The following is a 25,460-nucleotide window of genomic DNA, read 5'->3' as shown; positions in this document are numbered from 1 at the left end:
TTTGTGGAAAAATATAGCCACTGCATTAGGTAGCATTTAGTTGAATACTATGCCATAGCACAAGGATGAAACATTCATCTGCTCATTCATGGTTAATATGAGAGTTTTATGGCAAGCAGCTTGCATGAAAGATTGGGCAGCCTACATTTGGCTGAACTCTGAGTGGTGGATTGGACTACACACCCTTGAGACCTTCTCCACACTCACAAATACATTCATGTGCAGACATAGATTGCTGGAAGTCCTGCTAAGTAGCAACTAAACGTCTGCTAATCTGTTCTGTCTATGGATGCCTTGTAGAACTGACTGACCCACGGTGCAAGCTGGTTGTTGTCAGGATCCCTCTTATTATTGCAGTAGTACTCTGACCAATAAAATGGCAGCGGTCCCTCCACCAAGCCTCCGAGATCAGAATTATAAATGCAGAAAGGAAGCCAATCCTCACCTCCATTGATCCTCCTTTGTCTCTCATTTGGGTAGGCCAGAGGTGCTTGAATATATCTGTTTCACAAAAAACGCACACCCTCGGGTTCATGATATGGATAGCTATCGCTACACACACAAAGAACCAACTCTTATGACAATCCCTACCTTATTCCATTTAAAGTGGAATCCCAGCAGAAGTGAGTATGCCCAAACACATGGCATGCAGACAGACTTCCCTCCATATCATGAACTTCTCTCACTCTAGCTTCTAAAAAGTCAGACCCCACAACTTTTGGAAGATTCGGATAAAACAGCATTCGTTTTTCGGGGCACAGTTCTGGCCTACATCCCAAAAAATGGCAACCTAAGCAGGGAGAAAATCCAAGTGACTACCTTTAAGAGAACCTGATGCAAAAACCATCTTCTTCATTGAAATGGGCTATCTAAAAGGTCCCAGAAAGAGGCGAAAACTGAAAAAAACCTGGGAAGGAAATGGGAAAAAGAGATGATTTGCTGAGCACTCCTTTTGATTTCCTCCACTAGTTCCCAAGAGCCTGCGTTAAGATTATCAAAATAACAAGCAAGGGTATCTCCGGAGTTGATGTATGGAGACTGCCATCTGCATGCCTGAAAATCCCTGCATACCTGGAAGTATCACAAAGTCTGGAGATGAATTCATCAAAATAACTATTGAGGCAATGTTAGCCACACAACCTCACACTGACAACCATATATATATATATATATATATATATATACATATATATATGTATGTACATATATATATATGTATGTACATATATGTATGTATGTATGTATGTATATGCATGCATGCATATACACATGACACCCCTAAACACATTCAAATCAAACTGAACTTACCAGTTTCAATGGAGGAAGTCTGTAGCCGGACATGTCCCTCTCTTTATCAAAGCTCTAAAATAAAGAAAATGCAAATCCCATGATTAGAAAAGTCATCTTATTCTATTGTGCTCTAAAACACAGCACAGTTTTGTCACTGCATGACAGAAAAGAGCGGAAATTTGCCTGATGATACCAGGAAAATAGAGGAATGATCCCCACTCCTTTCACAATCCTTGGTTCTGTTTCAACCCCTAATCGATGACAAATCTCCAGAAGTCTCTCGAGTTTCTCCAAAGAATCAATCTGTGGCAAGGAAAAAAGGCCATATGGTCGAGTTAATGATTCAGCAAGCACGCAGTACCTTTACTTACGCAGCTTGGCTGTGGATGGCCAACTTTCTAAAAGCATAAGAGGAAAACATCTCTTTACATTTTTGGTTGTGCTGTCTCTGCACCATAAATCGTGATTTCCAGGAACAAAAAACACGTGCCTGAACCTCTCCTTAAGTAAGGTCATAGTTGTCTCAAACCTCTGGAGCGTTTCAGCCACATCACCCGCAACAATGATTGTATCTTGCCTGAAAACATCCATGGACATACCCTTCACCCACTCCAAGTTCTCTGGATAATCCGTGTGCAAGTCTGAAACTGCATATATCCGCATGCTCGATGTATTTTTCGGTAATGTGAGTGGTTTAGGCTTTACAGCAGGCAGGATGCGGTGGCCCCTCACATTCTGCGCAGACCTTTCACTTGCCAAGCATTTCACTACAAGAGTAGAACGACTTGAGCCAGTTCTTGCTCCTAAAGGTTTTCCAAACCCCCTATTTTGTTTGCATATCCAGAGCTCCTTTCTTATAATCATAATACCCCCAGTGTACATTGTGAAAGATGGGCAGCACATGTAGAAGGATGCCTGTACAGATAACAGAGGGGGGGGAAAAAAACCTTCACATTATTGATATCAGCAGTGACAAGCATCTCTCTCTCTCTCTCTCTCTCTCTCTCTCTCACACACACACACACACACTATAGTCACAAGAAACGTTTCGAGGTTTCAAAGGTTTTTTTTTTCAAAAGGTTTTGTCCGTCGCTATATATAAACATACATACATATATACTTAATGTGAGCTGGATAATTGGGCTGTATATTTGGGTTGTGGCTCTTTACTGGAGAGCTCCTCACTGGGACTCAGACGTTGGGAGAGGGGCCTCCCAAGGGCCCAGTATTCCAGCCCATTGGCCAGCAGTTGCATCACTGACAGTTGCCAAGACTAAGGGTGCATGGGTGCATGGTATGGAACATGCATGGCTTGAGGGTGCGGGCTGGGCAAGGGTTGCATGGTCTCTAGGTCAGGAGTGGCTTCAAGTTGTGTACAGTTTGGAGACTTCGGTTGGGTGGCGAGGACTAGCCGAGCCACCAATTGTCCTCTTGGTAGTGTTGATGCATTGGTAACCATGGATTACATGTATTTGAATTGCTTCACGGCTATCCTTATGTGATTGGATCTTGGGCAGACACTCGGGTGAATGTGATTCCTGCTTTGCGGTTTCACCACAACCAATGTCACCAAAGCCCTCTTCAAGCTACACAATGGCATAACCAAGGATCACCTACGCACATGGATGTGGCATCCTTGTTCCTCACCTTGTGCAGATCTTTAATAAGGCTTTGTGCGAAGGATTTCCCCATTCCTGGACCACTAACACCATTTTCCCAATCCATAAGGCAGGACCCTATTTACTATTGGACCATCATGATTGGCCACACCATGGCTAAGATTTATGGAGCACTACTAGAGGCTGAGATTGGCACCTTGGCAGAGAGAGAGGGGCATAATTCAAGCGGGGTTCGGAGGAATTAATCGTTGACAATAGACCACATCTTCTCTCTAAGGGCCAGTATTGAGGCAAAGGCACGTTGACAACGGGCCTATTGTTGCTTTGAGGCCTTTGATTCAGTCTGCAGATTACGACTCCTGGGCCGATTGCAGGTGCATCATTTTCCACTAGAGATGATGTGGTGTGTGATGGTACTGTATGAGTCAATGATGGGCCGGGTTGGGGCACCCAGAGGCCTTTCATGTAAGATCAGCAGCACCATTGGATCAACCAGAACTGCCCACTATGTCCGACATTATTTGAGTTGTTTATTGATGAAATTTCCAATTTCATCAAGATAAACTGCAAGGCACATGCTCATGACTAACTCAAACGATGGTACCTATTCGTTTATATGCAAATGTAGACTGTAACATTTGCTATCTTCTCTAGCAGGTATGCAGCCTCTAAACCCTAATTACAGCAATTAGCAGGTTAACAAAGATCAAGCATAAGAGGGGTGCTGCCCCACAAGTATAGCAAGCTAAGTCCCCCCTGCGCTTCGCGTTGCCTGCGCCCCCTCCCCTTTCCCACATCTTCACCCACACCACCCCCCCCCCCCCGCCCCCCAGTCGCCTAGCCCCTGCTGTCTGCCTGCAGCCCACCCCCCCCCCCCAAATCTTGCCTGTGCCCCCCTGATCCGCCTGCACCCACCCCCTGCTGTGCCCCCCCTCCCCCCTCCTAAGCGCCCCCTCTCCTCCCCACTTCTCACTTCGCCTACTGCACCCCCCCCCAGCCTCCCCCCCTCTTTTCGCTTTCCTCCTCTATAGCCTCACTGCTTTCCCCATCTTCCTCTAGCTTCTTTGTCCCTTCTGTATTCTTATGGCAATGTCTTCAGCTCTGGGGCGTTTTTCATTCGGCAAGTCTCGGCCTCTTCTGGTCTTCACCCTCAGGACTCCATGGCAGCCGCTCCGTCATCCCCGACCAAGACCGCCGTAACTTGCTTATCTTTCTCTGAAGCGGGCCTTCAGCTCCTCGCTATGACTGTTACATCCTTAGAGGCCTCCACTCTGGTATGCAAGATTGTCCATAGCTGCCCTGCGTGCGGACAACTCAAAGATCTTCTTCAGGCTAGCCTCCTTGGTGGGCCTGCAAAGATCACAAACATTCATCCTCTAAGGCGTGGCTACTACCAAGTTGAGCTCGACTCACTAGCGGCGTCAAATCGAGTCATGCAACTGAGCCCCGTTGCATTGCGTACAGCCGAGGCCTTCTTTGCATGGTGGTAGCACGGCTTCAACACCGCATCCGATTCACTAGCTAGCGTTTCAAGCTTTCCCGTGACAGTCCGCTTCCCAGGCCTCAGGAAGGAATACCTTCTCTTCTCCCGGTGACCGGTGGACCCATTGGGAGAGTGATGGAATCCCCCCCCCCACCGGCCGCTTAGTCCCTCGCACAAGCGGCTGGGATTCCATCCTTTTGCATTTGTATTGCCTTGCCAGAGACAGTGCCTCATGTCATATCCCCCCATCCTAGCCAGTGTTTCATTTGCAGGAAGATGGGACACCTCGCCAGAGCTTGCCCTCGGCGTGAACCTACCGGGGGTAGAGAGAGAGGCAGGCACTCAGGTAGCCGAGCACTAGGACCCGACCGCGTTGCCGGAGAGTGGCAGACCGTTGGCCCACACCAGGGCCTTCAGTCGACTACCAGGGCTGAGCGCCGCCGCCATGCGTGCCATGCTGGCAGAGTACATGTGGATTCAGTTCTGTCAGAGAACCGTTTCGAGCATTTATCGTAGCACCCACCCAATGGCAATGGGGCCCCTCCGGTCACTGCGAGGGTCCCTCCGGCCCCTTCGGTTTGGCGGTCGTTCCCCCGCCGAGATGACTCCTCTGGTTGGTTCTCAATTTCCAATGAGGCCAACTGGCCCCACTGGACCGCCGGCGAGCCCTTCCAGCACCCTCCCTCTCCGATGGATCACTCCCAGCTGCTCCCATCTCCCTCTTCTCCACCTCCACACCCCCAACAAAAAAACCTGTTCCTAGCTTTCGAAACCTCGAAACCTTGAAACTTCAAAACGGTTTTTAAAAACCTCGAAACATCTCAAGTACGACAGCTTCACCCGAATTTCAGATTTCGTTTTTTTGTTCCTCTTGATTTTTCTAGGATTTTTGAATTTTTGTTTTTCTTCCATATCCTCCTCATCACCTTCCTTCCCTCTTCTTCTCCTGCCTTCCTCCTTCCTTTTTCCATCTTTTGCTACTTCTCTCACCTCTACTCCTTCATTCTCTTCTTCTCTCCTCTTCTTCTTCTTTCTTTCTTTTCTCCCTTGCTCTTCTCCTTTTCTTCTCCTCTCTTCTATCCCCTTTTTATTCATACACCATCCTTCAATGTCTTAAATCTTTTCCAATATCTACCTTCTCTTCTTCAGTTTCTTAAGAGTCCTTGATTGAACCACTTGTGACATCTAATCAAGCAAAATTGCCATAATGCCTCACCAAAATAAGGATGGTTCCTAGAGATGTGTGAGAAGACACCATTTTTTCATCATTACACTATGTTTTTAGATGACTACTATAAGTTCCTTAAGTATTTATACTTTATGAAATTATTGATTTTTCGAAACCTCCCAGTTCCTTAGCGGAGAGACGAAACCTTTCGAAACAAAACCCGAAAAACCTCGAAACGAAAAAAACCTCGAAACGTTTCTTGTGACTATGGTGCAGCCCCAGGGACGGAGTGGGATTCGGAGTCGGTGGCTGTTGCCATCTAGGGGCAGTAGAAGAGCTCTCATAGCATCTTCATGATCTACGCATCACCGACCAGCTCACCCACCTATGGCCCCTGGCTAGGATGGAGCTAGGAGACTCAGGCCATAGAGATCGGGACAAGGAGGTGGTGTCCTCCAACCTTGAGGTGCTGCTCTTTGTGTTCCTTTATATCTCAATTGCAGTACCCCTCCCCCCCTCTTACAAATACCTCCATTGTGATCGATGGAGTTCAGAGTATGTCTACTCTCGCACTCAAATAGAGTGGCGACACATGGAGGACAGGATCCATGCCCACTTGGCACGCCTTCGCCCCAGAACTGATTGCGATTATTTCCCATCAAAACCCTCTTCGAGTGGAGAGCAATTCCAATAGTTCTGCCTCCCACAGAGATTGATAAGTGGATAGCATCATGGAACATTCACGGTTTAGGGGGGCCTCAGTGCTTTTAGAGGTGAGGTATCCTTAGAGGAGAGCTTCACAGAGCTATAGTTGGGGACCCATCGACATTCTTTTCCTCCAAGAGCACTGTAATATGCGGAAGCTTCGGGGAAGATCGGTAACTAGGAATCAGCACACTTTTCGCGACGGAATTAACGCACAAAACTGAATGAAGATGTGCAGAAAATAGAGAGAGAGAGAGAGAGGACATAGTATTGAGTCCCGAATACCCTCTATAGGGCCCCCACCATGAATGGTGTATTTGCTTTATTAGAATGATGTAAATCTGAAAAGAAAATACAGGAAACTTGACCTTTCTTGGCTGAGATAACTCTGCCCTTGACCTGCAGTCCTTCACCCCTTTGCGTTAGCAAGCCCTTGGCTATCCTGGCCCTTGTTTGCCTTAGCTCTTGGTGAATTATGAGATAACACAATGGATTGTGGGCTCATCGGCCAGCTATTATCCAGTCGACTGGCAAAAATTCATCCCACGACTGTAATTAGCAATAAATGCTGAAATAAATCAAATAAAAGCTGCGCATCACTCCCTTGATGGCTGGGCACTAGGCGCTTGATTCCTAACAGATCTGGGCACTGTCTGAATGCTGTTTGGAGCCTGGGCAGCAGTCCCCTAGGGCTAGATAACCAGTTGGCTACCCTTGCAAGAGTCCTGGGACTGTCCTAAAGCACTTCTATGGCCCTCCCATGGCTGGTGGGTACAGCCAGGGCCTTCCTGGCCCTCATGGGGGTGGTTTACCCTGTCCCCATGCCCACACAAGGACTTGGGGTAGCCCTATGGGCTGGCCCCTTTTCCTAAAGGCAAACCCTAACTATCTACACAATGATCTGGCATCCAGTACCATACCAGATACACAGAATCACTGACATCATTCCAGAGGGAGACTCACTGTGCGGACTGGCACTGTTTCATGTGCAGAACAGTGCACACCTGACCTTGGACTCATGTGCAGGACAATGCACACCTGACCTCGGACGACTCGGATGGATCTCTAGCTAACTCGTCCTGGACTGGGCTCACATGGGACCAGTTTACCATCCCAGGTCCTGCACCTTCTGTACAGATATGTCGACGTGGCATCCAAGTGCGGGATGCACGTGACATTCCCTTTTGCTTAACTTGACGGAAGCTGCATAGCCTCCAAATAATCCGTCAATAATGTCGGATAGTCTTCAAAAAACTTTGTCAAGCCATACCGCTTCATGGGTCCCTCGGTCCTGAAACTTTGCGAGGAACTGTCTTTGCCTTCGGCCTGAGCCATGCTTGAAACGGTACAAAAGGATCTGTTCTAGAACCATAACTTCTGCTTCATCAACAATATCTAGTTCCGCCTCGTCTTTAACTTCTGAAGGGATAGGACCTGCATATGGCTTTAACCAACTGACGTGAAACACATCGTGCATAGTCCAACTCGGAGGTAGCTTTAACTGCATAGACACCTCATTAATCTTCTTCTAGATGGGAAAATGTCCGAAGCTCCTGAAAGACAACTTTGGGCATCGCTTGCCCATCTATTTCAACCTTTGCTTCATAATCCGAAGATAATCCCAATCCCTTTTGAAAACTTCATATCCCTTCGGTCTTTATTGGCTTGTCGAGTATAGGCCTCTTGCCATTTAGCCAACCTGTCTTTTACTGACTCTAAAATCTCCTGGTAAGACTCCGTCACTCTGTTCACTTCAGGTACTGATGAAGACGAGGTCCTGGTCAACAACGACTGGAAAGGTCTTCCAAACGCTGCCTCATATGGAGTCTTGCCAATAGCTGAAGAAAAAGAATCACTTAAAACAGCTTGAACTAAAGGCAAAAAAGATTCCCACTTACCTTGCTGATCGTGGACATAACACTTCAGCACATCGAAGGCCAACTCGTTATATATCTCTGTCTGGTTGTCCGTCTGTGGGTGGAATGCACTTGAAAAATTCAATTCAGTACCAAAGTTATCAAACAATGCCCTCCAAAAATGACTGGTAAACTTGGCATCTCGGTTTGACACTATGGTCCTAGGAATCCCGCCAATCGGGTACCAATGCCGAATGAACAACTGGGCAACATCCTCGACGGTCACGTTGGCCCTACAAGGAATAAGCATAACAAATTTGCTAAATCTATCAACTATAGTTAAGCACTGCGTATTACGCTTACCCAGACCGGGAGGCAGATTCGTGACAAAGTCCATTGAAATATCTTGGAAAGGACTCTCAGGAATTAGCAAGGACTCTAACAAACCTAACTTCTTTCCACGAGGAGCTTTCACCTTTTGACAAATATCACAACGTTGTACATATGTAAACACATCTCGCCTCATCTTTGGCCAATAATATTGCCGTTCCAATTTCTCTAGAGTCGAATTCATGCCCCTATGACCACCAGTAATGGCGTCATGGGTATCATGGAGGAGCTGCCTTGAACGACTTCATAACACACAGTCGGCCTTTGTAGAAAAGCCAACCATCGCGTATCAGAAAGTGGCATGGTCCTGTGGTATCCAATGCATGTTCCCATTGTGTAGCGAATTTCTCGGAATCCGCATACGTGTGCTTCATGTCATCTAGTCCTTTACCAACAAGATCGAGTCTAGTGGTCTGAATCGAAGTCACTTGCCCCTTCCTACTCAAAGCATCGGCCACTGGATTGGCCTTTCTTGGAAGGTACTCAACCATACCACCGAATAGCTGGAATATCCGGCTCCAGCCGTGTTGTCGGTCACTCCACTGTGCACTTGGCATTGTCTGAATCCAGCGTAATGCCTGATGGTCAGTGTGAACCTCAAAGTCATGGCCATACAGAAAATGTTTCCAATGTTTCAAGGCATGTGTAACTGCTAGGAGTTCACGATCGTAGAGACTGAGTAATTTTTCTCTCCGGGTAGTAACTTACGAGACATGTAAGCTACTGGATGACCATTCTGTTGTAACACACCTCCAATTGCGATGTTACTCGCATCGGTGAGCACCTGAAATGGCTCGTCCCACGAGGCAAGTGCTAAACAAGGCGCTTCTGACAAAGCCACCTTGAGGTTCTTGAATGCCTCCAACGCTCGTGGAGTCATTCGAATCCGTTGCCTTCTTGTCTTCGCCCCTTTTAGCAGATCCGTGAGATCCGCTGAGAGGTGAGAAAACTTGTCTATGTGGATGGAGTATGCCTGGCATATACCCACAAAGGATCTAATGTCATAGGCTATCTGAGGTACTTCCCAATTGACAATCTCGGCCACTTTAGCCGGATCAAGTCGAATGTCTTCTGCACTAATTATGTATCCCAAGTAATGCACCTGGAACAAATAAAATTCTGACTTCTTCTCATTGACGTAGAGCTTGTTGCTTTCCAGCAACTTAAGAACTTTCTCCACATCAATGTCATGCTACTCAACCGTAGCTAAAAATACGAGTATGTCGCCCAGAAATATGAACACACACTTTCCAATCAAATCCCAGAAAACACGCATCATCATGCGGTTGAAAGTAGCTAGGGCATTCGTCAAGCCAAATGGCATGACCATGAATTCATAGTGGGCCTGTTCCGTACGGAAGGCTGTCTTGGGATGTCCCTCTCTACAATCCGCACCTGGTGGTACCCACTCTTTAAATCGATTTTCGAGAACACCTTTGCTCCATTCAGCCTCTCAGGAATATAATCTATTCGAGGCATCGAGAATCTACTCTTGATAGTCAGCTTATTGAGTGCACGATAATCGACACACAAACGGGAAGACCCATCTTTCTTCTTGACAAATAATATCGGTGCTGCAAATGGCGACACGGTGGGGCGGATGAAGTCAGATTGCAACAATTCTTGGAATTGGCGGTCCAACTCCGATTCCATTGCCTTGGAAAGGCGATACGGAAACTTGCTCGGGGGTTCCGAGCCTAGAAGGAGGTCAATCTTGTGGTCCTCCGGTCTGGATGGGGGGAGCTGGGGAGGGAGACTGTCCCGAAGAAAAATCTTTTGGAACTTTTCATGGAGAGCCGAGTACTTCTTGGAAGCACTTGTTAGAAGTCATCTCCTGTCTTTATCAGACACCAGGGCCTCTGTTGTGGGTGTGCCCGCCCTGTATAGGTGTTTTCTCATTTTTCCTCACTCCCCGTAGTTTTTCCCCATTTTTTCCTATTTTTCCATGGTGTGGGTGGCTGCCCTATGCTGGCAGGATCACACAGAAGCTGGCTGACTGCACTCATGTGCATATGGAGCTGGCCGACTTCTTTTTAGGGGCCAGCCTCGCCTGGTTCCGGCACCGGATTTCTCGTCTGCCAGCTGGACACAGGAGAGGGATTTACGATGGGAGCTCCTCAGCAGCCTCACCATCTGGTTCACCTGGAGGGCCCGGTGCTTTACGGCCTTTGAGGGGAGATTGGAGCCACCAGCAGAGACTGTACGGGGGATTTGGCAGGAGTTGATCCACACCCTGCGAGGACAGTACGACCGCATCCGGGGAGACTCGGATGAGGCGATCTTACGGCGCCAGGCCTTTCACACCACTTGGTGCTGTGGCCCTTTCTACACCTTACACACGGGATCCCCCCGTTGGCACTACAGGCCACCTGTTTGGCTCTTCCCCCCCCCTATTGTATGATTTAGCCGCTCAGTTCTTTGTACTGATGCTTGTATTTTGCAGCACCTAGGGAGAGTCTCCCGGGCTGCCATGATGTATTCGTTGCTCTATCTCTCTTAGGAGCAGGAGAGATCTTTTGTAGCCCTACGGGCGTTTTTATATAACTAATGAAAGGATCTTTTCTCGGAAAAAAAAAAAAAGCATGGTACTTAGCCTCAGTACAAGATAATGAAACTATATTCTACTTCTTGGATCTCCAGGAAATAAGACCAGAACCAAGAGTGAAGCAATAACCATAAGTGGATCGTTGAGTATCCTGATCACCTGCCCAATCAGCATTAGAGTATCTAACAAGCTCAGTGCCTCCTCTAAGAGAGAGACCATACTCCAAGCTACCGCATAAGTATCGGATAACCCTCAGAGCGGCTTGCCAATGAGAATGTCGAGGAGTGGAAGAAAACTAACTGAGAACACTAACACTGTAAGAAATGCTGGGCCTGGTGTAAGTCAAATAAATAAGAGAGCCAACAAGCCTCCAGTACTGTGTACTGTCCTCAAAGAGGGGAGAGGGGATCATGACGGGAGAACTTGGAGTTAGGATCCATCGGACAAGAAATTAGTCGGCACTCGGTCATCCCAAATGTCTCTAGGAGCTGTCTGTACTAGCTAAGAAACACTCCATCAAAGACTGATAGACCTCCATCCCAAGAAAGTAGCGGAGAAGTACTAAATCAGTCATCTCAAAGGTGAGAGCTAAATCTAACTAGAGTTGTTCAATCTTGGCAAGATGTGAGCCAGTAATCAATAAACCATCAACATATAAGACAATCAAACAAAGCAAAGCATCTTGAGCAAACACATAGAGATTATTGTCTGCAAAGCATCTCTCGAATCCAAGGGAAAGAAAGAATGCATCAATCTTATCATACCACGCCTTGGGTACCTGTTTCAAACCATAAAGAGCTTTGTGCAATCTGTACACCTTACCCTCATGTCCAGGAACCTGAAAACCTTGAGGTTGTTCAACATACACCTCCTCATGTTGACATCCATTTGGTTAACCGGCCACTGCTATGAGCAGAAAGAGCAAGAACTGTCTAGAGGTGGTGTATCTAGCTATAGGAGCAAAAGTTTCCTCATAATCCACACCCTCAATCTGAAAGTACCCCTTCGCAACCAATATGGCTTTGTGTTTGTCCAGAGATCCATCAGCATGAAACTTGGTCTTAAAGAATCACTTGACCCCAATGACCTGTCAATGCAAAGGCCGAGCTCCCATGTACGATTCCTCTCAATGGAATCAATCTCAGCCTCCATGGTTGCCTGCCACTCCAGAAGAGCAAGAGCCTCTTTAGCTATAGTGGGCTCATATGACTATTATTGTACTCATCAAGGCGAGGTTACAAGAATGCCGAAGCTATTATAATCTCTGTGCCCGTGTCAAAGATTGTGCCGAAAAATCAGCAAGCTGATGAAGTTCCATATCGGAGAGATAAGAATCTCTAACAGTGGTTTCCAGCCATCGTGGAATCTTGGGGGCAACCTCCATTGCATAGGAACACGAGGAGGAGAAGCCGGGGAGGGAGGAAGTGGGAGTGGAGAGACACGGGGTAAAGAAGTTGATGGTGGAGAAGCTAGTGGTTGAGGAAGGAGGAGGGACCTCAATGGTAAGCTCAGGATGAGAGTGAGAATCATCTGATGAGGGTTCAATAAAGTGAACATCAAGAGAAATCACCAAGGATTGCGACTCCGGATCCCATAATCTGTAAGCTTTGGAATGAGAGCTATATCCAAGGAATTTGCACTTCCTGGACTTGGGATCAAACTTGGATTTGTCAGAATCAAGGATATGAACATAGGCATCACAACCAAAAACCCTGAAATGAGAGATGGAAGGTTTCTATCTCGTAAAAGCCTCCTCTGGAGTCTTACGAGAAACCACCTTTGTAGGAGAATGGTTGATGATGTAAACTGCAATGTTCACAGCTTCTCCCCAAAAAGAGGGAGGAAGATCAGAGGAAGAAAGCATGGTACAGGCCATCTCCTGAAGAGTCCTATTCTTGCATTCAACCACACCATTCTACTAAGGAATGTGAGGTGTGGAAAATTGACGACTTCTACCGTTCTGTGAGTAAAAAATATGGAAGGCTTTGAAGATGAATTCTCCTCCATTGTAGGAGCGCACTTATCGAACCTTCTGTGTCGTCGTAGTCTCGACCAAAGTCATCCACTCTTGGAAGTGAGAGAAAGCTTGAGATTTTTCTAACAAGAGATAAACCCAAACTTTGCGTGAGTAATCATCAATAATAAGCATAAAGTACTGGCTCCTCCTTTAGTAGTCCGTATGGGGCTGCACAGGTCCATATGAATGAGCTCCAGAATATGAGAAGCGCCATAAGTAGCCTCGTGATCTCGGTGTTGCTTGCCATGAAGACAAGCCACACAAGTGGAGTGGGAGGGTTTCAATGGTGGAAGACCCTCAACCATCTGCTGAGAAGATAGCAGCTACAGAGAAGTATAATTCAGATGCCCATAGCGAGCATGCCACAAATCCATATCCACATGAGCTACCGAGGTATGATAGATGTGAAGAAGTTGCAGCAGATGAGATTGGGACTCAGTCAAAGAGCCTCCAAAGTCCTTCAACCGATAAAGACTGCCTTCCTAGATACCTGCGGCAACAATCTGCAAGGTGCTAGTGTCGATGATCTCGAGGACGGAATTGTCGAAGTAGACACCATATCCTTTCTCTGCAATCCAAAAAACTGAGAGGAGATTGCTGCTGGAGAGCTTGGAAACATGAAGCACATCCCAAATGGTAGAAGGCTGGCCCGGGGAAGAGTTAAGTCACACATTACCAACCGAAGAGGCCTCCAAATTGGAAGCATCACTAATGGACACCATCGAAGAGCTGGGACAAATGTTATGAAGAATGGTCCTGTAGGAGTCATGTGAGTAGTACACCCACTATCAACCACCCAACCCGTAAGACGTGAGGTGGAAAGAATCGGAGAGTCAGAGGGAAGCTACTCAATACCGATGAAGACAATCTCCTTGGTGAAAGAGGATTTTTGAGTTTGGTTGGTGGATGAAGAGGTTTGATTGGGGGTTTCTTAGTTAAACCACCTTCTCTCTTCTTCTTGGGACAATCACGTTGAATGTGACCTTTGAGGCCACAATAATGACAAGTAAGCTCCTTGTGAGAGGGATTGTTGGTAGATTTGTGGTCACCTTTGTTGCTCATGGAAACCTTGGACTGCCATTTGCTTTTGCCCTTAGCTTGAAGAAGGGTCTCAGAAGTATCCTAGCTGGTCTTCTTTCTCATGGCCCTATCCTAAAGTATGCCAATGGTATGTAGATCAAAAGAAGGAAGAAGTGATATAGTATCACAAAAAGTAGAGAAAGTCTTGGGCAATTTGGTGAAGAGCCGATTGACAAAGTCCTTGTGTCGGTAGCTTTGCTCCCCAAAGAGACCAGCTGCTTCTGAATGGTTATGAACTCCGTAACAGAATCCATGATGTTGGCAGTATCGGTAATCTTCAGGTTGGAGAGCTGATTATCCAAGGCTACCTTCTGAGCAGAGTTCTCACGGTGATACCTCCTCTGGATGGTATCTGTCACCAGCCTGGACATTTCCCAGTCTGAAAGGGGTCTGGTGGACTCCAGGATGTTTAAATATTTGGAAAGTACAAGCTTTGGGAATGGGGGATTATCCTAGAATACAAAGGACCACACTCCTAAAATTTAGGAGAGTTGCTATTTTTGGCCCGACTCCGATGGAAATTCTGTTCGCGTCATTACATCTGGAATTGAGCAGATACCAACAGTTGGCAAAGTGCCTATGTTAGAATGTCTACCAGTTGGGATATTTTTAGAGGTAAAGATTATGGAAGGACCCATCTCTTAGATTGGGACATGTGGCAAGAAAGTGGACCAAAGTGAGACAAGTGGTCTCACTTGTCACTTCAGCTATTGTGTGGCTCTCCACTTGTCACTGTAGCCTTCTCTTGCCATTTTAAGCTCATGGGAGGTCCAAATCTATAAATTGGAGCCCTCTCTCTGCATTAATAGAGGCTCTCTTGCTGCACACTAGCCTCTACCACCGTTACAGGCTGCCCTAATGATGGCTACTCTCTTTCTCTCTCTCTTGAAGGCTGCCCGTGAAGAATACCGGCTGTTGGGGACTGTTTTGGAGGCTTCCATCGCGACGAAGAAATACTGAAGGCAAGGGTATTCAATCATTTATTATGATTTCTAGCCATTGTACTTGTTGTACCAGCATTTGTACTTGCTGTACCTGCTATACCAACCATCGTACCGGCTATACCAGCCACTGTTGTGGCTGTACCAGCCCTTGTACCGGCTGTACCAGCCATTGTACCTACTGTACTGGCCACTACTGTACCTATTGTTCCGGCTGAATGGAGAGCTGAACCTGTTGTACCAGCTCTATTGCATGAAGACCCGTGGTTTTTGGGGAAGAATCAGTACCCACACGGAGGTATATGGATTATGTTGTTTGCTCGGCATTTCTACAGCCTATCTTCCGGCTTGGTTGCCTCGTGTTGGATTGTGTTATGGCATTTGTATAGGGATAATCCGGCATCTCCCGTGGGGAGAGTAAGGCCCTCAAAGCTTGTACATGATATTATTCTCCTTGGGTAATAAAATACTCCAAGGGGGGGGGGGGGGGGGGTCGGCCCATTCCGACCTCTATGCGGTGTCACACGTGCAAGCTCCATTTTCAGCATTTGTGGATGTTTTGTCTAGCTTTTATGTTTTATGCAAAGTGATGATGGATGTGTTAAGGCTGTGGCCATGTTTAAATGTTTTAATATGCATTGATGGTATCAACAAGTGTGTCAAAGGCCCTAGTCCCCCGGGCACCCGCTGCGAGTTTCATTGGTATCAGAGCATAGGCTTTCTTGGAAGCGGAGGCTTCCTTCTATCAATAAGGAAGAGAAAAGATCTCAAGTGGGGACCACACTTACCATCATTGCTGTTAAGCATGGCCAGCCGCTTCATAGCTTATGAAGCAAGAGCATGAGCAGTAGACAGCTTGTTGATCTAAGGATTTATGAATTCACAGAATTTTATCGTGGAAGTGTGAAGTTGGCTTTATGTGCACACGTTTAGCACTCTTTCCATATGGATATTGTGGATTATATTATCAAGCTTACATGCAAGCTATATGGAGATATATCTCAGGATATCTTAAGGATATGGTGACGAGATATTTCTTTTGGCTTCATGACCAACCTGGCAAAGAAAAGCTAAGTATACTCTGAGTTTGCAAAGTTAGTGCTTTTGCTATGAAGTGTTTTTGATGTTCACTAACCCTTGCAAGGAGAAAGGTGTTATTGTTTGTCTTGAGATGGTTTCAGGGAAACATTGTTTATGGCTCCCTTTATTGGGATGGATTATATCTATGGAGATTTCTTTCTTGGACGAGATTTATATAGATATTGGGCTTCACAAGCAATTTCTATGGACGAATCTGTCCGAGTTCATAGAGAAGAAATCTTTGGATATCTCATGGATATGATGCTTTTATGGATAAAGTCCACCTCTACTCCAAGGTGTGTGGTTAGCACAGAGTATGTGGTAAGAGTTATGGTATACAAGAATTATGGTATACAGGTCTATGGATTCTTGGACTTCTTTTCTAGGAATTTGAATTCATCCTCAGGTTTATGGATTATGTTTATGACTCCCTTTTACTGGGATGGATTATTCTTTATGGCTCCCTTTATTTGGGATGCATTGGACTTATGGAACTCATGGTTCACATACCTTGTGTAGTGTTCTCTTGTCCTACGTGCTCTCTTGAAGATTGTTTCTACCATGTGAGGGTGGAACAATAGAGAGCAGATGGAAGGGAACATGGACACTTCAAAGGGTAGTGACAAGCCCAACATACCCTGTGTAGTGTTCTCTTGTCCTACGTGCTCTCTTGAAGATTGTTTCTACCTTGTGTGGGTGGAACAATAGAGAGCAGATGGAAGGGAACATGGGCACTTGAGAGGGTAGTGTGAGTTGGTGGCCGAAATGCCTACAAACTATTGGTGGCCGAAATGCCTATAAACTATGTGTAGCAGAAATGCTTATGGAACACCAGGTTATCTATGCCTGCGAGTGATTGTTTTATCTTGTTACTTGAGCCCACCTCTCATCCAAGGTGTGTGGTCAGAGTACCAACACGGAGTGCAAGTGGTAAAGTGGACATGACGGGACTTATGTCTATACCAAGGGTCATGTGGGCCGATGTCTTGTTGACAGGAGACTTATTTTGTCTCGCCCATTTACTTGGGACATGGATTATGATATTTGGACTTATGGGACTGATTTGTCTCACCCATTTACTTGGGACATGATTATGATATCTGGACTTATGGGACTGTTTTTTGTCTCGCCCATTTATCTTGGGACATGATTTTGATATTGGTATTATGGAGACTTATTTAGTCTTGCACATTTCTTTGCACACATTTCTTTGGGACATGGATTCTTCAGTTATATTGGATTTTTGAGACTGTCTCGTCTCGCCCAATCGATGGGACATGATTATATCTTGAATATATGGCTTGAAGCTTAAAGTTGCGGATAACTTTTAAGAAGTTGGGAAGGATGTCACCAGCCTGGACATTTCCCAGTCTGAAAGGGGTCTAGTGGACTCCAGATGTTTAAATATTTGGAAAGTACAAGCTTTGGGAATGGGGGATTATCCTAGAATACAAAGGACCACACTCCTAAAATTCAGGAGAGTTGCTATTTTTGGCCCGACTCCGATGGAAACTCTGTTCGTGTCATTACATCTGGAATTGAGCAGATACCAACAGTTGGCAAAGTGCCTATGACAAAATGTCTACCAGTTGGGATATTTTTAGAGGTAAAGATTATGGAAGGACCCATCTCTTAGATTGGGACATGTGGCAAGAAAGTGGACCAAAGTGAGACAAGTGGCCTGACACTTGTTATAAAGTGGATCAAAGTGAGACAAGTGGCCTCACACTTGTCACTTCAGCTATTGTGTGGCTCTCCACTTGTCATTGTAGCCTTTTCTTGCCATTTTAAGCTCATGGGAGGCCCAAATCTATAAATTGGAGCCCTCTCTCTGCATTAATAGAGGCTCTCTTGCTGCACACTAGCCTCTACCACCGTTACAGGCTGCCCTAATGATGGCTACTCTCTTTCTCTCTCTCTTGAAGGCTGCCCATGAAGAATACCGGCTGTTGGGGACTGTTTTGGAGGCTTCCATCGCGACGAAGAAATACTGAAGGCAAGGGTATTCAATCATTTATTATGATTTCTAGCCATTGTACTTGTTGTACCAGCATTTGTACTTGTTGTACCTGCTATACCAACCACCGTACCGGCTGTACCAGCCCTTGTACCGGCTGTACCAGCCATTGTACCTACTGTACTGGCCACTGTACCTATTGTTCCGGCTGAATGGAGAGCTGAACCTGTTGTACCAGCTCTATTGCATGAAGACCCGTGGTTTTTGGGGAAGAATCAGTACCCACACGGAGGTATATGGATTATGTTGTTGGCTCGGCATTTCTACAGCCTATCTTCCAGCTTGGTTGCCTCATGTTGGGTTGTGTTATGGCATTCGTATAGGGATAATCCGGCATCTCCCGTGGGGAGAGTAAGGCCCTCAAAGCTTGTACATGATATTATTCTCCTTGGGTAATAAAATACTCCAAGGGGAGGGGGGGTCGGCCCATTCCAACCTCTATGCGGTGTCACACTTGCAAGCTCCATTTTCAGCATTTGTGGATGTTTTGTCTAGCTTTTATGTTTTATGCAAAGTGATGATGGATATGTGTTAAGGTTGTGGCCATGTTTAAATGTTTTAATATGCATTGATGGTATCAACAAGTGTGTCAAAGGCCCTAGTCCCCCGGGCACCCGCTGCAAGTTTCAGTATCCCACAATTCTTCTGTAATTTCCTCATCATTGTCATCAAATTGACGAGCAATAGAGGGTTTTATGTTGAAGAAGATAAAGGCATGAGCCCTTTGCATCTTTGTCGAATAGAGATCACACGAGAGAGTAGACAACCAAGAGAGATCCAACACTTGAGCCAAGAACTGAAAAGTATTGAATGAATTGTGAAGGCACAATGGCCATGCTTATATGCATCTCATGTAGAGTAGTCGGCCAGTAGCATTGGAGGACAAATGTCCACGATTGATAAAAATGTCTAAAATAGCCTAAGAAATATGGGAAAATCCCTAAAAATATTTGGATAAAAGGGCCATAAAATGGAGTATAGAGCTGGAGATGACATGTCCAACACTAAAGGAGGAAGTTTATGTGGAACAGCCCCCGGGATTTCAGGTTCTTGGCTCCAAAGGTATGGTCTACAGGCTGAAAAATGCCTTATATGGTTTGAAACAAGCCCCTAGGGCTTGGTATGAGAAGATTGATGCTTTCTTTCAACAGAAGGGTTTCAACGGCTAATCCAAATCTCTACATTTATCCCGAGAAAGGGTTGTATACTCTTATCATTCTCTATGTGGACGACTTGATCATCATAAGCAGCCATGCAACACACATTGCTCAGACAAAGGTTGCCCTCAGTCGAGAATTTGAGATGACACATCTTGGCTTGCTTCACTTCTTTCTTGGATTGGAGATTTTCAGTGCTCAGATGGCATATTCATTTCTCAGCAACGGTATGTTACAAAGCTGCTAGAGGCTTTCATGATGACAGATTGTAAGCCCATCACTTCCCCCATGGATGCTGGCATCAAACTTTCCTCTTCTGGATCCGATCCAGCAACAGATACACTTCTATACATGAAACTAGTTGGTTCCTTGATTTGGTTGCTCAACACATGGCTTGACTATTTTGGACACTCATTGGCAGGCAGCATTCCGTGTGTTGCGGTACTTGAAAGAGTCCAAGGATTTTGGCATTTTTTATGGAGAGGGGGCCACTTTACATGGTTGTAGCGACTCCGACTGGGCTGGAGATGCGGATTCCCGACGATCTACTACCACAGGGTATTGCTTTACTCTTGGATCTGGAGCCATTTCATGGACGAGTAAAAAGCAGGCTATGGTGGCGCTTTCATCGACCGAGGTGGAGTATCGAGCGGCTTGTTCGGCTACTTGTGAGGTGATTTGGTTGTGGCGGCTACTTGAGGAGATTGCTTTTCGACAGCAGCAGCACCCTACCCTTATCTCATGTGGCAACCAGAGTTGCTTGGCTATTGCTAAGAATCCGGTATTTCATGCGCGGACCAAGCATATAAAGATCCAGCACCACTGTGTGGGAGCGGATCTTGGAGGGAGACATTATCCTTGAATATTGTCCTACCCAGGACAACACTGCAAACTTATCACTAAAGGATTATCTCAGTCAGCTATCGGCGTTCATAGTAGCTCCTTGAGTCTTGGGCCACCCCCATGACCTGAGAGGGGGTGTTAGCATATATCATCTCCTGTTGGTGGCTTTGCTGGTGTTTATGGGGACCATTTCTATGCTCTAGCATTTCCCATATTTTCTCCTATTTTATGGGCCTTTGATGTGGGTTGCCCACCCTTTTATGGAGCTTTAACCTATTTTTCAGGTCGTGTAGGGGACTAGGAGACAGTCGGCCAGCTCATATAGGAGTATATATATGTGTTGCCCTCTTCCTCACTTTCCATTATTCTTGATCACTTTGGTGAGCACCTTCAACCCTCTGCCTACGGAGTCCACTCCTTGCCTACGGGCTAGTTGTATCCACTCTTTTCTTGAGGATTAGTGCATCAGGTTTTGCTGTTTTCTCTCATCTCTCTCTTGGAACTTCAGCGTTTTGTTGTCATTCATCTACATCTTTCCGCTGCCCTCTGACACGCATATTCTCTTACATGGTATAAGAGCTCCGGCTCGGTACAAAACTTCTTTAAGTTGTTGTCTAACAGTCCCTTAGGAGAAATGACATCTTCCGCAAGACTCCGCCCACCACCATTCGGTGCTGATGGAAAGCTTAATGGCACCAATTATCCTCTCTCAGAAGTTCAAGCTCAAGGCTATCCTATCCTTCTATGAGCTTTGAGACACCATCATTGGTGTTCATGTTCACCCTTCACTTCAACCGAGGAAATATATGAATCTTTTCTTGATCTAGAAAGTGAATTGTTGTGTTGTTTCAATGATCTTTTTAATTCTGAGTACTCACAACTTCATTAATGCAAAACTTGTGTAGAAGTTGGGGAGAGGAGACACACAACCAAATGACCATGTGTACAGTGTGAACCTGGCAAGCAGGACTGGAGCTCGCATATGTCTCAATTACTGATATCTATCCAAGATTACACAGAGTCCCTAGATTTTTTATCATGAATCTAGATATGGTCGATGTTATTCATAAAGGAATGGTTTTACAACCATGATGTGCATACTGATTGTAGTAAGGTCCGGGCAATGGGTCGCACCATGGGCTAGGCTTGCCCCATCCAGAAATGTCATACTGTGTCCTTTGTTATAGAAGATGCCCATTTTGTCTTAGGGGTGATTTTGTGGTCCCAACCTCTACTCTTGTAAATTCACCAGAACTTCATAATATAATGAAAAGTTATGAGTATGAATTGTTTTAGTGTGTTCTTGATCCCATTTCATTTGATGTTAATTGTGATTCGAATACAATTAAGTTAGATGTTTAGGAGGCACGGGCTTTAGAAAGCATCAAGGCAAACTTCGCTAATGTTTTCCTTACGGAATTACCTCTTGTCTTCTTCTCAATCGGTCCGTAGATCATAGGATTGATTTGATTCTAGGGTCTCAGCATGTGAGTATTGCACCTTACAAGATGAGCTAGCTCAAAGAAGATAAGATTGCCTGGCAGTTGTTAGGAATATCTCAGGTGGATATATTTGCAAATGTTAATCTCCCTGGGAGTTACAGTGCTTTTGAGGCACAAGTAGGATGGGAGTTGGCAGATGTGCATGTATTATAAAAAGCGGTTGGTATGTAGGACTTTGACATGGAAATAAAGTATATGAAGGGTAGGTAAATGCTTTGAGTAGGATTAGGAAGGTGAATCTCTTGAGTTTCACCTAGATTGGTGTTGACTTATACCATTCCTTGAGAGGGATATGTCAGACCAATGTGCATTTCAGCCAGTACTGGCAGCAGGTAGTTGGAACGGGTGGTTGTTCCAGGATGATAAAGTTTCAGTGCCCAATTTGTGCTGAGATTAGAAGGAGGATCCTATTTGAATGTCATGACACTCCTATGGCAAGTCATCCAGGGATACAACGAACTTATGATTTGGTAAAACGGATGTTTTACTGTCCTAAAATGAAGGCGGATGTCCAAGATTGTGGTGAAATGCCATCCACATGAACAAGGTTGAATGCCTTAGGACTGGAGGGTTGTTATATCCTCTAGAGATTCCTTTTAACAAATGAGGAAAGTATTTCCATGGATTTTTTTGTCGGATTGCCCCGGAACAACAAAGAGCATGATGCTATCAGGGTGGTGGTAGATATGCTAACGAAGATGGCAAGATTTTTATCCACAAGGATGACTATGAAAGCAATTGAATGGGCACAACAGCTTGTTGAGCAACTTTTCACATTGTATGGTTTGCCTTTTGACATAGTGACACGAACTGTTTTCTGGCCACTTTTGGCACGTAGCTTTCCAAAAATTGGAGACTAAGCTGAGTATGGGTTCCTTTGATCATCCTCAATCCAATGGGCAAACAAAGAGGGTGAATCACGTTTTGGCGGATATGCTTCGTGTGCACGTCTCCAGACAACCATCCGATTGGGAGAGGTACATTCCTATGGTCGAGTTTAACTACAATACAACTAAGCATTCAGCCACTAGTTACAGTCCATTTATGAATGGATACCAACCTAGATCCCTGATAACTATGGGCTTAGGTAGTAAGATTGATGTGGCTAGAGATTTCTTAGCCGATATGCAGGAGATGCTAGTCAGAGCAAGGCTTGCTTTGTTCCACATGAGCTGAAGCTCATAATTGACTTCAGGCAGAGGCATCTAAGCAATAAGGTGATTCTTGAATATAAAATTAAGTGGAAAGATAGAATGGAGGAGAACTTAACTTGGGAGATAGAGGCTAGTTTAAAAGATCGGTTCCCTGACTTCATTTAGAAGTAAACATCTGAGAAGGGGGAGTATGTTACGTACCTAATACTAATCCTCAAGATTAGGGCCTAATCTGGCAGGGGTAGGGGAGCCTTGAGATTAGGAGAAACACGTTGATACTAATGGCTAGGGTTCGGTATTAATAAATCCATGGATATTATTGGTTATTTATAGCAGCAGTCACTATTTAAGTGTCTTAGCGTTATTATCATTATGGGTTGAGACTTGGTATGTGCCTAGACCAAGAGTTGTCATACTCCTGTTGTGGACATGGTAGATCACAAATAGTCATGCTGAGGGCTCGTACAAGCAGGCATTGATGGTATATGACGCCACAGTTGACTGGCATGGATATGTGGGAGTGAGCCCTAGCCCCTGGCTCAGGGGAGGTTTGCAAACGTGAACCATGGTTGGGTGGTAAGCTTGCCTACACCCTTCTATGTTTGTACTTACCGAGCCTGTGTTTTAGGGAGGATCCTTGGCAAGATCTTATATTTACAGAGGCTTGGATGCATTGGAGAGATTTTGCACGGAGACAAACCTTATTGTCAAACTTGGCAAGACCAAAGTCATGGTCTTTAACACATCCTATGATGTTGCATCACGGTTATCCTTCTTGTACAGGGATGCTTCTGGCTATCTATCTTGTATAAGGATGCTCTCTGTGAGACTATCAAGGAATGTATACTTCAGAGTGACCTTTACGAGTCCTCGCTTTTGCATGACCATGGCCACCACCACTATGATCAACTAACTAGCCAGAGGCCATGCCTTCTAGAGAGGCAACCCCACTTCGAAAAGCCTCGCACCAAGTGTTGGCTTGTCGACACTTTGGTACACCCACCAGCAACCATGTATGGTGCAACTTTTGGGGGACCAGGGCTACCTGGAAGAGCATAGAGAGACTAAAGGTTATGATGATGTCACGCATGATCATCGAGGGCCGAACTGCTAGTGTGGGCAGTGGGCGCTTATGTGGAGTCCTCGGTGATGGAGCTCAATCTATTTTGTGGGCCACACCTCCCCGACCAAGAGCATCACAAACCTCCACAAGACAGATGTGGATCTAGGAGGTTCTTCAAGGCCATGACATGCTTCCATAACAAAGGCCATATAATCTCTCAGCCACACCATAAGATCTGTATCTTTTTTCCCTCGGAAAAGAGACTTCTATTAAGTATGAAAAAAATACAAGAGGAGATTTCAAACCAAACAAGGTGCAAATCTCAACCAATCCCATACCTTGTGCTGCCAACAAGGTCCCATCAGATCCGTATTGGCCGAGGAGGGCATCATTATTAGTTGATCATGGCTAGTTTCTCCCATACATGGTCACATGCTGATACACATCTGTATACACTAGTAATAGTCGTTTTTCCTTCTCACAATTACTTTTTCCATGGCTAAGTAATATCCATGGTACCATTATCACTTCTGGTCTATTCAAACTATGCTTCTTATGTTTGCTGATTCTTAGGCTAGGGGGGAGAGAGAGAGAGAGAGAGCAAGGTGGGGTGCTGGCCGACCGGTCTGTGGAGAGGAGCCTCATCTTCTTATGAAAACAATGAAATTGAGTACCTTATGCACATGTAAAACATGACCGCCCTGTGGATTCCACAATGATTAATCCTCCGAATGACTTCATCAAAATAGAGAGAACAGCTATGAATCATTAAAAGAAATCTTACTAAATGTTTGATTAAGTTGTGGAAACAATATGCCAGATAACCCATTCACCAATTTTTGTCCCCAAAAAAAAGGAAAAAGAAAAAAAAAACAAGCCTACCAGATGACATAATGAGAAGCGAGTTTTGGGCTAATTGTTGTTATTCCTTAAATCTCATGGGATTACAGTAAATCAGAAAGATAATTGAGTTTACCTTGAATTGATTAATTATTGAGTGGATGGAAACGATTCATTTACAGTCTCCCAAACTACCATTGTTGCAGCACGGTTTGCTAGAGGCGTGACAAAGGAAATGATATCAAATGGTAGCTATGGTGATGGTGGCCTTGGATGTCATGACAGTCTGTCTACACAGCTTCTGTGAAAATCCCTTGTGTATATTTTGACTATTTGATTAAATTTGTGATTTGGGTGCGTTAAGGAGGCCCATAATTTTGGATTATCTTTTTGGTAACTTTTTTTTTCTGTGTTTTTTTGGTGTTCAAACTTCTCTCTCTAGCTCTTTTTTGTTTTTCCCCTTTAAGACAAAAACAAAAAAACATTTTGTTAACTAATTCTTCTCTCACTCTCTCTTTGTTGGATAAGCCTTGAAGGCTACTTTGGATTGTTCCTACTAGGTTAAAAGAGCCTTCTTTTTCTTTTCCCCCTTAAAAAAAGAAAGACTCGTTAACAAATTACCTTTTATAAAAATTTATCTCTTTCTCTCTCTTTAAGTCTTTGTAACTTTCTCTCTCTCTCTCTCTCTCTCTCTCTCTCTCTCTCTCTCT

General features: G+C 45.2%; 1 protein-coding gene across 2 annotated transcripts; it reads right to left on the bottom strand.

Annotated features, from left to right (window-relative positions):
• On the bottom strand, positions 1–25,111 carry LOC147621375 (uncharacterized). Of its 2 annotated transcripts, XM_086824120.1 has the most exons (7): positions 24,887–25,111; positions 1,720–2,205; positions 1,474–1,593; positions 1,309–1,362; positions 908–1,071; positions 592–768; positions 1–501 (listed from the first exon to the last, which is right to left on the bottom strand). In XM_086824120.1, exons 2-7 carry the CDS (start codon positions 2,191–2,193, stop codon positions 270–272), a joined length of 1,221 nt encoding a protein of 406 aa, XP_086680246.1. In that variant the 5' UTR covers positions 2,194–2,205; positions 24,887–25,111; the 3' UTR covers positions 1–269. The 2 variants fall into 2 exon arrangements, with proteins under 2 accessions (XP_086680246.1, XP_086680248.1); XM_086824122.1 differs by lacking the exon at positions 592–768 and having other exon boundaries at positions 69–501.
• Positions 25,112–25,460: the final 349 nt, after the last annotated feature.

Source organism: Cibotium barometz, chromosome 30 (genome assembly GCF_041138505.1).
Source record: "Cibotium barometz isolate CiBa-2024 chromosome 30, ASM4113850v1, whole genome shotgun sequence".
NCBI lineage: Eukaryota > Viridiplantae > Streptophyta > Polypodiopsida > Cyatheales > Cibotiaceae > Cibotium > Cibotium barometz.
This window is presented reverse-complemented; position numbering and strand designations above follow the sequence as displayed.

Coding starts and splice junctions, on each gene's coding strand:
- LOC147621375 (XM_086824120.1), bottom strand. CDS start 2,193: ATGTGCTGCCCATCTTTCACAATGTACACTGGGGGTATTATGATTATA. Junction 1,594..1,719: donor GAGACAGCACAACCAAAAAT/GTAAAGAGATGT, acceptor TCCTTGCCACAG/ATTGATTCTTTGGAGAAACT. Junction 1,072..1,308: donor GACTTCCTCCATTGAAACTG/GTAAGTTCAGTT, acceptor TGATACTTCCAG/GTATGCAGGGATTTTCAGGC.